This window comes from Oncorhynchus masou, chromosome 12, assembly GCF_036934945.1.
Source record: "Oncorhynchus masou masou isolate Uvic2021 chromosome 12, UVic_Omas_1.1, whole genome shotgun sequence".
Classification (NCBI taxonomy): Eukaryota; Metazoa; Chordata; class Actinopteri; order Salmoniformes; family Salmonidae; genus Oncorhynchus; species Oncorhynchus masou.
Genome location: NC_088223.1, coordinates 47,232,214 through 47,247,557, shown reverse-complemented (window position 1 = coordinate 47,247,557; position 15,344 = coordinate 47,232,214). Strand labels below are relative to the sequence as shown.

The 15,344-nt window shown below is 40.3% G+C and overlaps 1 protein-coding gene across 2 annotated transcripts in view; it reads left to right on the top strand.

Annotated features, from left to right (window-relative positions):
* Positions 1-7,727: 7,727 nt before the first annotated feature.
* LOC135550205 (LHFPL tetraspan subfamily member 6 protein) overlaps positions 7,728-15,344 on the top strand; it is a 57,141-nt gene continuing 49,524 nt past the window's right edge. Inside the window, exons 1-2 of one of the 2 annotated variants that reach the window (XM_064980803.1) lie at positions 7,728-8,022; positions 8,692-9,239. In XM_064980803.1, coding sequence (XP_064836875.1) covers positions 8,855-9,239 — 385 coding nt within the window. In that variant the 5' untranslated portion in view covers positions 7,728-8,022; positions 8,692-8,854. Of the gene's footprint in view, positions 8,173-8,691; positions 9,240-15,344 lie in introns of both variants that reach the window. The other variant, XM_064980802.1, reaches the window with a different exon arrangement.

Genomic DNA, 15,344 nt, shown 5'->3' with positions numbered 1-15,344 from the left:
TTACATGTACATACTACCTCAACGAACCGCTGTCCCCGCATATTGACTCTGTACCAGCACCCCCCTGTATATGTTATTTTTTAATGCTGCTATTTAATTACTTGTTACTTTTATCTCTTATTTTTATCTGTATTCTTTTAAACTGCACTGTTCGTTGCATTCGGATGGTATGCACCTGTTGTGTTCGGCGCATGTGACAAATATAATTTGATTTGAGGTAGAGACAGGTGGGTTGTCTTTGTGTGCAGGTATCCCCAAAGAAATACCATTCTAACGGCCATGTCAGACTGCGAAGAGACACAGTGTTTTATGTAGGCTACACTTCAAATGAAGTAACCTCATAGGCCTATGCTTATTATCTTGTGAATTTAAGTCACAGATTGCATGGGTAAGGATTGCATATCCCTGTCGGGTTCAAGAGCTGGCTCAAACCCCTGTCATGGACAGTGGCGATTTTAGCATGTAAATCTTGGTGGGGAAAACTCCCCCCAAAATAGTTTTGATGCCTGACAGAAAATCCACTACACAACACCACACTAAACAATATATGAATTGCACTGTAATGGTGACAAACGGTGCCCACAAACTCTTAGGGCCTACATAAAGCTGTCCCAACACCAGAGTCCCAACAGCTTACAACTGCTACACCTGTCTATCTGCCTTCTCGGGCAGCGAAATAGTTCATTCAGCCTCATTTACTGCCTTTAAAAAACCAGCTGATATGGCTGACTTGCTTAAACAAATGTGGTTTCTACTGAGAATTGTAATGTACAAACTATGGCATGAGGGGATGACGAGCAAATATGAGGCAATCCGTAATTTCGATTAAGACATTAATGAGTGAGGTAGGACCAACGTAGTCAATATAACTATTTATTCAGCACTTTTGAAATGTGCAGCAATAGAATTCAGAACAGGGGCCGTTCTTACAGTATTCTCCCTGTACACAAAGTCAGAACCATAGTATAAATAAAGAGGGTATATAAGCAGACAACGAAAGCTCTTACAATATTCAAAGATTGCATTTCTCTAAAACAGTCAATAGGCTACATGTGCACCACCAAGTCAGAACAGTAGGCTAAATTATGTAAGGAAAAGGGACCAAATTATTACAGTGAGGCACATGGGCTACTAACAGCTTACTACACAACATACAATTAGCATTACTTTCTTAGCTACTACACTATACATATCCCCCTGGTATATTACATAATTTATGCAGCAGCATTCAAGACATTTTTGGACTCACCTTGTTGTGCTGTGCTCACTTGAACAGCAACGTGGCGCGGTGGTCCTTCGTGGGCAGATTTTGTTTTCAAATTTACTCATCAAAGTCTGGCATTCTCTGGATTTGTGGTGCTTTCAAGACAACTGGAAACTCTAAGATTTTTTTTTTAGAATCATGATGACATCAGTGTTCTTCAGGTCGGAGCTCAAGGAAGAGGCCAAAGTTCCCTACCTACAATTTTTTGTTTTTAAATTTTGTTATATTTTTTTAACTTAACCTATATTTATCTAGGCAAGTCAGTTAAGAACAAATTCTTATTCACAATGACAGCCTAGGAACAGTGGGTTAACTGCCATGTTCAGGGGCAGAATGATAGATTTTTACCTTGTCACCTCTGGGATTCGATCCAACGCTCTAACCACTAGGCTACCTGCCGCCCCAAAATGGAAGACTGTCAAAAATGTATTATCCCAGTCGGAGCTTGTTATTTTCCGAGTTCCCAGTTGTCTTGAACTCACTGAAGTCTGATAATTCCCAGTTCCGAGTTTCCAGTTGTTTTGAGCGCGGCAGAAGTCATGCTGATAGTCAGCATGCTGGATTGACAGCATGACCAATGTTCAATGTTTATTGTTTTTAAGCTTGGAAAAGAGACCCTTAAACCAAGACTTGGACCACACACCCACTCCACTGAATAGCAGACTAGTGATAGCTTTGCAATGCTTGCAGTTAGCCACTGATTCCTTCCAAACAACTCATTGTTGAATTTGCGATTTCCAACTTGTTGTTTATGTCCAATGGCTGATGAGCACCGACACATTTTATCTATAATTTCTCTTCATATAACAAGGATTGAAAAGGATTTGACAGTAGATTGTCGACTTGATTCACGATTATAACTGCAAGCTTGCTAGCTAAGATTTCAAAAATATGATGTTGACATGATTAGTCCAATCAAAGCTAATGTAGATAGAACATGATTTGACTTTATTTTATCTGTGGACAATGCCATTGAGCCTTCTTGGATGGGCACTTCGATTGTAGCTCAATGGCAGCACCCAAGTGGCTTGAATTTTTTATCTCTCCCTGTATGTTTTGCGGTGATGTAACGTCCCCAAGAGTGAATGAACATTGAGCCAATCACAGCGCAACTAGAGAACATTAACAACCCCTATGTTCTGTATTTTCCGCTGGCTGCCCCAAGGTCCTGGAGTGGCCTAGCCAGTCTCCAGATCTCAACCCCATAGAACATCTTTGGAGGGAGTTGAAAGTCTGTGTTGCCCAGCAACAGCCCCAAAACATCACTGCTCCAGAGGAGATCTGCCAAAATAAAAGCAACAGTGTGTGAAAACCTTGTGAAGACTAACAGAAAACTTTTAACCTCTGTCATTGCCAACAAAGGGTATATAACAAAGTATTGAGATAAACTTTTGTTATTGACAAAATACTTATTTTCCACCAGAATATGCAAATTCATTAACAATCCTACAATGTGATTTTCTGGATTTTTTTTTCTCTCATTTTGTCTGTCATAGTTGAAGTGTACCTATGATGAAAATTACAGGCCTCTCTCATCTTTTTAAGTGGGAGAACTTGCACAATTGGTGGCTGACTAAATACTTTTTTGCCCCATTGTAGATGGATAGTGAAAGGAGATAATATGCTAGGCTACCAACCAAGTCATGTCAGACAAGTGATTATTTCTTTATAACCTACAGTACCAGTCAAGAATGTGGACACACCCACTCATTCAATGGTTTTCTTTATTTTGACTATTTTCTACATTGTAGATTCAAAAATATATATATTTTTATTTCACCTTTATTTAACCAGATAGTCTAGTTGAGACCAAGTTCTCATTTACAACTGCGACCTGGCCAAGATAAAGCAAAGCAGTAAGACACATACAACAACACAGAGTTACACATGGAATAAACAAACATACAGTCAATAATACAGTAGAAAAAAGTCTATATATAGTGAGTGCAAACGAGGTAGGATAAGGGAGGTAGAGGCAATAAAATAGGCCATGGTGGCGGAATAATTACAATATAGCAATTCAACACTGGAATGGAAGATGTGCAGAAGGTGAATGTGCAAATAGAGATACTGGGGTGCAAAGGAGCGAGATAAATAAATAAATACAGTATGGGGATGAGGTAGTTGGATGGGCTATTTACAGATGGGCTATGTACAGGTGCAGTGATCTGTGAGCTCCTCTGACAGCTGATGCTTAAAGCTAGTGATGGGGATATGAGTCTTCAGCATCAGGGATTTTTGCAGTTCATTCCAGCCATTGGCAGCAGAGAACTGGAAGGAAAGGCGGCAAAAGGAAGAATTGGCATTGGGGGTGACCAGTGAAATATACCTGCTGCAGCGTGTGCTACGGGTGGATGCTGCTACGGTGACCAGTGAGCTGAGACAAGATGGGGCTTTACCTAGCAGAGACTTGTAGATGACCTGGAGCCAGTGGGTTTGATGGTGAGTATGAAACGAGGGCCAGCCAACGAGAGCATACAGGTCGCAGTGGTAGGTAGTATATGGGGCTTTGGTGACAAAACGAATGGCACTGTGATAGACTGCATCCAGTTTGTTGAGTAGAGTGTTGGAGGCTATTTTCTAAATGACATCCCCGAAGTCGAGGATCGGTAGGATAGTCGGTTTTACGAGGGTATGTTTGGCAGCATGAGTGAAGGATGCTTTGTTGCGAAATAGGAAGCCCATTCTAGATTGAATTTTGGATTGGAGATGATTAATGGGAGTCTGGAAGGAGAGTTTACAGTCTAACCAGACACCTAGGTATTTGTAGTTGTCCACATATTCTAAGTCAGAACCGTCCAGGGTAGTGATGCTGGTGGGCAGGTCCAGGCAGCGATTGGTTGAAGAGCATGCATTTAGTTTTATTTGCATTTAAGAGCAGTTATATCTCCCTTACTAGCTTTAAGCATCAAAGCAGCTTAACGATCTTTGCAGCTATGCACAGCCCATCTGTAAATAGCCGTCCAACCAACTACCTACCTCATCCCATTTTTGTTTTTCTGCTCTTTTGCACATCAGTATTTCTACTTGCACATCCTCATCTGCACATCTATCACTCCAGTGTAAATAGCTAAATTGTAATTACTTTGCCACTATGGCCTATTTATTGCCTCACCTCCTTACTTCATTTGCACACACTATATATAGGTATTTCTATTGATTTATTGACTGTACATTTGTTTGTCCCATGTGTAACTCTGTGTTGTTGTTTTTGTCGCACTGCTTTGCTTTATCTTGGCCAGGTCGCAATTGTAAATGAGAACCTGTTCTCAACTTGCCTACCTGGTTAAATAAAGGTGAAATAAAAAATTTGAGCTGTTATGATATGTCATAATATGGACTCGGTCTTTTACGAAATAGGGGTTTGTTCAGTATACCATCCCTACCTTGTCACAACACAATTGATTGGCTCAAACACATTAAGAAGGAAATAAATTCCAAAAATGTACTTTTAACAAGGAAAGGAAAGGAAATGTGGGATACCTAGTCAGTTGTACAACTGAATGCCTTCAACTGAAATGTGTATTCCGCATTTAAACTCTGAATCAGAGAGGTGCGGGGGCTGCCTTAATCGACATCCACGTCTTCGGCGCCCGGGGAACAGTGGGTTAATGCCTTGCTTAGGGACAAAACGACCTTGTCACCTCAGGTTTTGAACACCTGTTAATTGAAATGCATTCCAGGTGACTACCTCATGAAGCTGGATGAAAGAATGCCAAGAGTGTGCAAAGCTGTCATCGAGGCAAGAAAAAATAAAGAAAAACCCTGGATGAGTAGGTGTGTCCAAACCTTTGACTGGTACTGTATATAGCCTATCATAATTGATCTAATAGGCCTATATTTAGATAATTGACAGTTTAATAAAGAGAGGGATAATCCACTCGTGAATATATTCAAACAGTGCCTCAGATCAGCTGCTTTGCGCATGCAGGAGTGTTTCTGAGTTGCCTCTCCTCCCACCCCTGCTTCATTGTTTATTCCTACACGGCCGTTAATACCTATAATTTACTTTGACTTGCCCACTGTGCAATGTACGATTATCCTACAGGTTAACCTACAGGGAACTCGATCTAGTGTGCCACTATAGGTTTAACATCGGCTGCAAATTAGCGGTATTGTAGCTTATTTGAAGAGTAGTTTGACATGGGACACCTGTTGGTAAAGCACCACGGATAAGGTCGTTAATAATTGCCATTATGCACAGTTGTTTTACAAGTTCGCCTCGGCTACACAGTAGAACGTTGTATGGCGAATTCGGGGGGAAGACTGAAAGGGACTCAACCCCAGTTCTTTTCGCATTCAGTGACAGTGCCCAAAACGATTTTTGTTTGTGCTCTTAACCCACCATTAGAAGAGTGTATTTAAAGGTTAGAAGAGTGTATGCCTTTAATCTGACATTAACAGGGGTAAACTTGGTGTATGCGTGCGTGTACATGCGAGTTATTGGATCATTAGATTGATAAACGTGAGTGGACAGTGATGCCTGTTTGAACGAGTGTATATTATTATTATTATAATTAGATTGATGGTCATTGGTTTTATATTCCCCTACATTCAGCCTGGTCTCATAGACTAGACGTAACATAGTACATGTATAATCAGAAATACTGAAATTAGTATAATATACAGTATTATGCTTTGCGTGATAACATAAGACAGACGGTTGTTTAACCCAAAACAAAAGTAGGGTGGTTGGTCAGGCGTACCAAAAGTTTGCGAGTTCGAATCTCATCACGGACAACTTTGTTTGCTAACTAGCAACTTTTCAACTACTTACTATTTTTTTTAGATGCATTGCAACTACTTACCATGTTAGCTGACCCTTCCCATAACCCCAACTTGAACCCTTTTCGCTAACACTTTCCCTAACCCCAACCTTAACCTTTTAACTTCTTGATGCAACCATCCCGTTAGCGGGATCATTTTCGTCAACATCCACAGTATGCAGAGCGCCAAATTCAAATTAAATTACTAAAAATATTTAATTTTCATGAAATCACAAGTGCAATATAGCAAAACACAGCTTAGCTTGTTGTTAATCCACCTGGCATGTCAGATTTCAAAAAAGCTTTTCGGCGTGTGTTAAGTGTTTATGTAAGGACATCTCTCTCAGCAGACAAAACAATTACAAACAGCTCGCAGCCAAGTAGATTGGTCACGAAAGTCAGAAAAGCAATAAAAAAAATCGCTTACTTTTGATGATCTTTGGATGTTTGCACTCACGAGTCTCCCAGTTGCACAATAAATGTTCCTTTTGTTCCATAAAGATTATTTTTATATCCAAAATACCTCCATTTGTTTGGCGCGTTATGTTTAGAAATCCACAGGCTCGAGCGGTCACGACCGGGCAGACGGAAATTCCAAATAGTATCCATAAAGTTTGTAGAAACATGTCACATTTTTTATAATCAATCCTCAGGTTGTTTTTACAATATACAATCGATAATATTTCAACCGGACTGTACCTTCTTCAATAGGAGAGAGAGAGAAAATGTCTGCTCCAAGCTGTTGCGCATGCAAAACGCTGCCGGCACCCAGCCATACAATGACGCGATGTAATCTTTCTCGCTCATTTTTTCAAAATAACAGCCTGTAACTATGTCTAAAGACTGTTCACAACATGTGGAAGCCATAGGAAAAGGAATCTGGTTGATATCCCTTTAAATGGAGCGAAGGCAGGCAATGGAACAGAGAGCTTTCAGGAAAAACAGCACTTCTGGGTTGGATTTTCCTCAGGTTTTCGCCTGCAATATCAGTTCTGTTATACTCACAGACAATATTTTGACAGTTTTGGAAACTTGAGTGTTTTCTATCCTAATCTGACAATTATATGCATATTCTAGATTCTGGACCTGAGAAATAGGCAGTTTCATTTGGGTATGTTTGTCATCCAAACATCAAAATACTGCCCCCTACACTAAACAGGTTAACCTAACTCCTAAACTTAAACTTAACCCTAACCCCTAACGTTAGCCACCTAGCTAGAATATCATATCATGCGTTTTGCAAATTTGTAACATATAATACGAATTGTAATTTCTAACATATCATATAAAATGGGTGATGGACATCCACAAATGAATACATCCCATACAAAACGTAATATATCATGCTAAATTAAGCTTCTCAGATTTACATACAGAATAATAAGAAATGCTCTGGGACTAGGTTGCGACCAAACAAACTCCTTTCCTATTTGCCTTAAGTAACCTTCTGTCTTATGTAACATATTATATACATTTGATTGTCCCGGATTTACTATGTAACGTCTAGTCTGAAACCAGGCTGTTCGTGTTTTCCTTAAATAACCTTTTGTCTCTTGTAACCATACCAAATGTAATTTACAGTATACGAAATTGATTGTTCCGGATTTAAATGTACTATGTTACGTCTAGTCTATGAGACCAAGCTGCAACCGCAGGAGGCAAACAGGAACCAACCCACATTCTGCTGCTCACAGAATAATTGTGTTCAAGCCTACGTCGTCGACACTCACTTCGAAGCCAAGGAATGTTGCTCTGGTCGCTGCATTGGGACAGAGGTGTTTTCAGTTTCCCGTTAACTCCAGAACGCGGACCGCTTTGCCTACAGTAACTGAGCGAGTTTGACATATTGGATATCTTTTTTTCGATAAACGAGAGCTGTACCGACAGCCCGCACTTTATTGAAGTCGTGTTGCTCTTCTCTTTATCAATTCGATTGCACTTTGAAATCGACCTCTCACCTACACGTTTGGGATCACGTTGAGGAATTGAAACGTAAGATTTTTGAAAACTTTCCCTTGCATTACAAGAATAGAATAGAATGCTCGACACAATGTCTGTTTGCTTCGAAATTAAGCGCCTATGGTGCTGAGATGAAAGGAAATAGGAAATATCTATGAACACACGGACATCTATGCCTGAGAGGTAATTATTTTTTATATTTAGCAACTTTTGATATGGGAACAAACACTGCAGACTTGTCAGGCCATTACATTCTAAAAATAGCCTTGATTGCCTTGGGTTATTATTAGTAGGCTAAGGTTTAGCAGGTCTGAATTTTAAAGCTCATATGCAGTATTGTAATTTTGTAGGAAGCTATTATAATTATTACCTATGTAAATAATTACATGTATGTATTGTTAAAATGAATCACCTGTTGAAATTAAGGGCACATTAACCAAGTCAAGAGATGCCACTTGCATTATTTAATAGCACTGTAATAAGTCTTAGCCCACATTATAAAGATGTTTTGCAATTGTGAGGTCCATAGTTTATGATCCCTTAACCTTCATGTATCCAGTGACAGTATAGTTGTTTTTCCTGTCTGTACCTCAAATCCAACTCTCTCTCCCCCTCACTCGGTCTCTCTCTATGTCTCTCTCTCTCTCTCTCTCTCTCTCTCTCTCTCTCTCTCTCTCTCTCTCTCTCTCTCTCTCTCACCAGGGGTCATCGTACAGAGAAGAGGCTGGACGAAGAACACTGCTGGTGCTAGCCTGGGAATTATTCATCAACAGAGCTGCTGATAAAAAGCAAACAACTTCTGTGGGATAAAAAAACAAACATTTTTTGGCGTCATCGTTGTTGCTGGTCACTGAGATACTGAGATATGGGTTCTAGCCTGACATGTGCGGGCGTGGTGTGGGCTCTGCTCTCCTTCCTGTGTGCGGCGGCCTCCTGTGTGGGTTTCTTTATGCCATACTGGCTCCTAGGGTCCCAGATGGGTAAACCGGTCTCTTTCGGGACCTTCCGGCGGTGCTCGTACCCGGTGCGTGATGAGGTTCACCAGGCCACGGTGATGCTGGAGCAGTGTGGGCGTTACGCCTCGTTTCAGGGTATCCCAAGTTTGGAGTGGAGGATCTGTACGGTGGTGACAGGGGTGGGCTGTGGCCTGCTGCTCCTGGTGTCCCTCACGGCCCTGATGGGCTGCTGTGTGTCTGACCTCATCTCCAGGACCATTGGACGGGTGGCCGGGGGCATCCAGTTTGTAGGGGGTAAGTTAAAATCATTAAGCACTGTTAAGATTGGATGGGTGGAAGGATGGATGGATGGATACAATAATGAGTAGACTGACTCCTCCACCAATGGATGTAGAATGTTATCGTTGAATGATTTAAAAGAACGAAGCTGGGCTGAACGACGACTCCACAGCGTTATTTTTGGTTTCTCTGTTTGTCTTATTTTTCGGACCTTGGGGGTCTGAAGAGAGAGACATGAGGTGGTGATGGCGGGGGCTTCCTGATCCAGATGCAACACACTCAACATGTGGTGTGTGTCCTCTAAGAAAAATGCCTCTATAAGAGGAAAGGCCTCTGTAGTAAATCAGAGCATACTGCTTCTCTTCCCCCTCATGCACTCATCCCCCTCTCCTCCATCTGTATAAAGACTTTGATCACTATTTTCATTCAGCCAGTGTGGGGGACTGGTGTTGATTTAGTGTGACCTTTTCATGCTTGCATATCAGGCCCTCGGAGTCCTCGCTCTGTCTCTCTCAAATTCTGTATGCTTTAATGGCATGAATGACGAGCTCAATGTTGCCAAAGCGATACACATAAAAAGTATGAAAACAACCGGGACAACAATGAGAATATTAGCTATAATACTAAATATACACTCATCTTCCAAAAATAATGGAAACCCCTACATGAAGTGTCTTAGGGTGTTGGGCCAGAACAGCAATGTGCCCTTGGCATAGATTTTACAAGTGTCTGGAACTCCATTGGAGGTATTGTTAGTAATTTATGTTATTCTTTAATAACACGGACCACAAGGCAAATCAGGGGAAGGGAAATGGGTTTATTCAAAAAGGACAAATCATGATAGGAAGTAGATGGTCATGCTCCCCTGTCCTCTGATTCTCTCCAGCGATTCTCCCCAGAACAAAGGGACAGCATGTAGTTTTATAACCCAGCCCTAGCCTGTGGTTGACCAATTAGAATTCCTTGTAATAAAACTAGCCAATGGCCGAATAACAAAGTATCCTATTTCAGAAGACATATCCCTCCCATGTCTCTGACCCATTGCTCATTAATCCCCTATTACAGAAAAAAACACTATTTCCATTGATCGTTATTACTCTTTTGACTTCTAGTCCTTTTGACCTCTCGTCCTTTTGACCTCTAGTCCTTTTGACCTCTAGTCCTCTCTCTGCGTTGTGTATTTATCTTCAACATATTCTTACAGTATGTTACATCATTCTTCCACCAGACATTCCATCATTTGGTGTTTTTTTTTTATGGTGGTGGAAAACGCTGTCCAGAATCTCCCATAAGTGTTCAATTGGGTTGAGACATTGAGGAAGAGGCCAAGTGAGAGGTTTTACTCCACCCTAAATATGTCCACAAAAATAAGCCCATGAAGTGAGGAATTTTTGTATGGAGGTCAATGAGAAAGTATGAGAAACAAATAAATGTAATTGCCAATTTGCTACGTAAAGCTTATTTGATCGAATAGACATTTTGTAATGGTTAAGTTATAAAAGCATTGATATATAACTGGATGCACGTGGTGTTTCGTCGACGTTAAATACATTTTATCTGGGAGTTATGTCTTCTGTCATAGAGATAGAGGAATCATCATGGATATAACCAGTGGCGATTTTAGCATGTAAATCTTGGTGGGACAAAAAATCATTTTGTGGGATGCATGCCAGCAAAGCCACTAGACAACACATTCATTGCACTATAATGGTGACAAGCGGTGCCCTTAAACTGTTAGGGCCGACATAAAGCTGTCCCAACACCAGAGTCCCAACAGCAGTCCCAACGGCAGTTACGACTGCTACACCTGGCTATCAGCGGAGCCTTGTCTGGCAGCAAAATAGTTTATTCAGCCTCATTTACTGCCTTTAAAAAAAAAACCTAGCTGATATGGCTGACTTGCTTACACAAATATGGTTTCTACTGACAATCGAGGTGTACAAATAAAGGCATAAGGGGACGACAAGTGGATAAGAGACATTGAGCGAGCTAAGATGGACGTAGTCAACTGGGAACTCGGGGGTGGGGGGGTAGAATCATGATGATGCCATTGATCTTCAGGTCGTAGACCTAGAAAGGGGCCAAGTTCTGAATTTACAATTCTCAGTTGAATTAAAGTTTTCCCAAGTGCCCAGTTGTCTTGAACTCACTGAAGTCAGATTTTGAAGTTCCGAGTGAATTTGTTGTTTTGGGAGCGGCACAAATCATGCTTCATTGACAGCTCAATGTTTGTAATTTTAAACTAGGAAAAGAGACCCTTTAATCTTAGACTTGTGACCACACTGAATAGCAGGCTAGTGATTGCTTTGCAAGACACTGATTCCTTCCAAACCACTCATTGTTGAATTTGCGATTTCCAACTTGTTGTTTATGTCCAATGGCCGATGAGCACCGATACTTTTTATTTATAATTTCTTCATTATTTCTCTTCATATGACAAGGATTAAAAATAATTTGCCAGAAGATTGTCGACTTGATTCATGATGATAACTTCTTGCTAAGATATTGAAGTATGATATTGACATGATCAGTCCAATCAAAGTCACTAGCTATAATGTGATTTGACTTCATTTTATCTGTGGCCAATGACATTGTGCCTTCTTGGATGGGAACTTCTAATGTAGAGCTACCCTTAGACTTGGCGGTGATGTACTGTTCCCATGAGTGACAGAACAGTGAGCCAATCACGCCGCAACGCTCTGTATTTTCTGCTGGCTTGCATCACCACCACCACAGAAAGCATTGAGATAGTCTGCCTTACTCAAGAAAACAAAGAAGAGACCATGTTTGTACGTGGCTTTATTAACTCAATGATATATATATATATTTTTCTACATTGTTTGCAAACTGATATGTGACACATATTAATGCCAAAATAACATGCAATACCGGGAAATCCCCCCCAAAGAAATGTGGGCCACCTGCCCTGAATGACGGGTCACCACTGGATATAACCCGTTTTACCATACATATTGCCATTGAGGGCTTCCACCATTTCTTAAAGTTGTCAACTGGGTGGGGATTCCTATGAGTTGGTAGCAATCAGCCAATGAAGAAGAAAATGGACTTAGGCCTCAATGGTGCTGCCCATGCTGTCACAGACACTATTGTGGCACAGATACAAACATGGCCTGTTGTTCACTCACGTATCTGTCCTTTCATTGGCTAGAATGGTCCCACCTGATCTCTCCTGCCTGCCTTCTATCTTTGAGGACATCTATTTCCATTGTTAGAGCTGTCTTGTCAATATAATAGACAATCTTTGGTTGAGATCTGGTGACTGAGATGGCCATGGCATATGGTTTACATCGTTGTCATGCTCATCAAACAATTTGTGACAACTCGTGCCCTGTGGATGGGACATTGTCATCCCATGGAGGCATAGCCATGGTGTTCTGTTTCTAAACAGTTGACCCAATATGGATGGAAATGCCCTCAGATTAAAGCTGACAGTTTATCCTTCTAGTCATTGTATCATCTCAAATCCAAAGTGCTTGGAGTACAGATCCAAAACAACAACAAATGTGTTACTGTCTAAATATTTTTGGACCTCACCGAGAACGTTTACATGTACACAATTATACAGTTATTGTGGATAGTGAGATTAGTGTAATAGTTTGTTTAAAACGTTTACATGCTTTACAAGAACAACAATTTCCCAAATAATCCAATTTACATGGACACAACTGAAATCAGTCTACCTGATGGGACTGAAATAAATGCGGAAAATCACCAATCAAAATAAACATTCTACCAAAGTAACCATGTTATTTTTGCAAAGCCTATTTGAATCGGAGTTCGGACATATAAAGTTTGTTTGTGTGAACTATTTCTAAGATGTTTTTCTGAACTCACTTCACTCGTGCAAAAGAGGGAGGCTTGCCCCACTGGTGCAGGTACACGTACAGATCAAATAAACTTCTTGAACTCTGATTAAGCTGTTTACGTGTCCTAATAATTTGTAAATTTGCTCAGAAAACCAGGTGTTTTAATTGGCGTATGCTAACCTAGATTTTTACCTTACACCAATCAAGATAGTCACGTAAACGCTTTACTCTGCTTATTGCCATACTCGGCTTACTGCCACAATCAGTTTTAATACTGAATTATTAGTGTGCATGTAAACATACTGTATCTCTCCCCTCTCTCAGGAGGCCATTGGCCATTTCATGCACGATAAATATCTCCTGACATTTTGGTCTCTGAGAACACAGCGTCCGCCTCATTATTTATTAATGAAAGAGGAGGGAGACTGTTTATCCTACTCAATTCTCCTCTAAATTCTGTTCTATGGTCCATGCAGTGGTTCTTACATGCTCAGAAATACACTTCCATTAGGTAATGGCTATAATGCCAGCAGTGGGGATTCTTAGAAATCCTCACTTATGAAATGATACAATACTTTATCTCAATTTTCATGGAGATTGTATTGCAATTTTCATGGAAATTCACTTGTTAAGTAACTAACGATTTTCTGTTTATTCAGTTCATAGCAACAAAGTACTGAGTAATGTGTCTTAATAGTTATGTAAATGTAATTTTTCACTTTAATTTTCAATAAATGTGCAAACATTTCTTCATCTGTTTTTGGGGGATTGTGTGGGGGGAAAAAACAATTTAATCAATTTTAGAATAAGGTTGTAACGTAACAAGCGAGGAGCGGAGCGATCCCATTATGACTGGAGCATGGAGCGAGATTCCCAAAGGCTGGAGCATAGGCCTTCTCGTCCGCTACAATTTCGCTTCTGGCCTGCTCTCCAGGCACCATCTCACGAGCCTAAAGCCACAGACTGGCCAAAACTTTCTAAATATGAATTTATAAAAATAATTTCAAAAGCATTGTCATTTAAAAAAAAATGTTTTTTCATTCAGTATTTCAAGTAAATCACAGCCTATATGTGAAATGTATAGACTATAATGATTTGATACAACAAAATGTTTAAATACTGAGTGCTTTATGTCCCTACCAGCCTATTGTGTCGCACTCGCAAATGCTTCACACAGTATTTCTATGTAGGGTACAGCCTTGAAATAATATAGCCTAAATAATGAATTTGTTCCTTCTTGGGAAGTAAAGTGGAAAGCTGCATTGTTGTCATCAACATATTGTTGCATCTGCTGCATTCATGCAGACTAAAGAGTGAACGGTCGGCAAATTATCTCGTGGTCAAGCAACAACAACTGCGCTCATTGTGTGACAGGGGCCGGGCTTGGTGAGAGAAGGAGAGAGCCGATACAAGTAGCACAGTAAATTATAAAAACAGAGTGGTGTATCACTTTAAAACCTCTACAGGATCAGTGGGTCCCCCACGGGACAGTTGCGCTAACATAGGCTAATGCAATTAGCATGAGATTGTAACAAGAACCTTTCCCAGGACATAGACATCTGATATCGGCAGAAAGCTTAAATTCTGGTTAACCTAACTGCACTGTTCAATTTACAGTAGCTATTACAGTGAAATAATACCATGCTATTGTTTGAGGAGAGTGCACAGTTGTGAACTTAAATGGGGCTGGAATAATACATTATGGCCTTTTGCATTTCAAAGATGGTACGAAAAAACAAAAAAAACAAAATGTTTTTTTTTCTTTATATTATCTTTTACCAGATCTAATGTGTTATATTATCCTACATTCGTTTCACATTTCCACAAACTTCAAAGTGTTTCCTTTCAAATGGTATCAAGAATATGCATGTCCTTGCTTCACGCCCTGAGCAGTTAGATTTGGGTATGTCATTTTAGGTGAAAATTGAATAAAAGGGGCAGATCCTTAACATTGAAATAAAGTAAATACCTAAACTTGTCCGTGCATCAATACCAGTATATAGTAAAATAAGAAATACCGTCCATCCCTATTCTACTCTAGCTGTATGATGCTAGCTACCACAGGAGACAAAAGGAAGAAGAAGCGGAAAACAATCTGTATCCAACAGACGTGTGATTGGTTCTTCGAGCTTCTGAGATTCCAGTGAATCCCACGTGAGATATCATAACTAAATTATTGAAAGATAACATAAAATACCATAAAAAATGTGAAAATATTGTGATATGATATTTTGGCCATATCACCCAGCCCTAGCACAGCTCAGCACAACACACTGAGCACTACTGTGTCTAG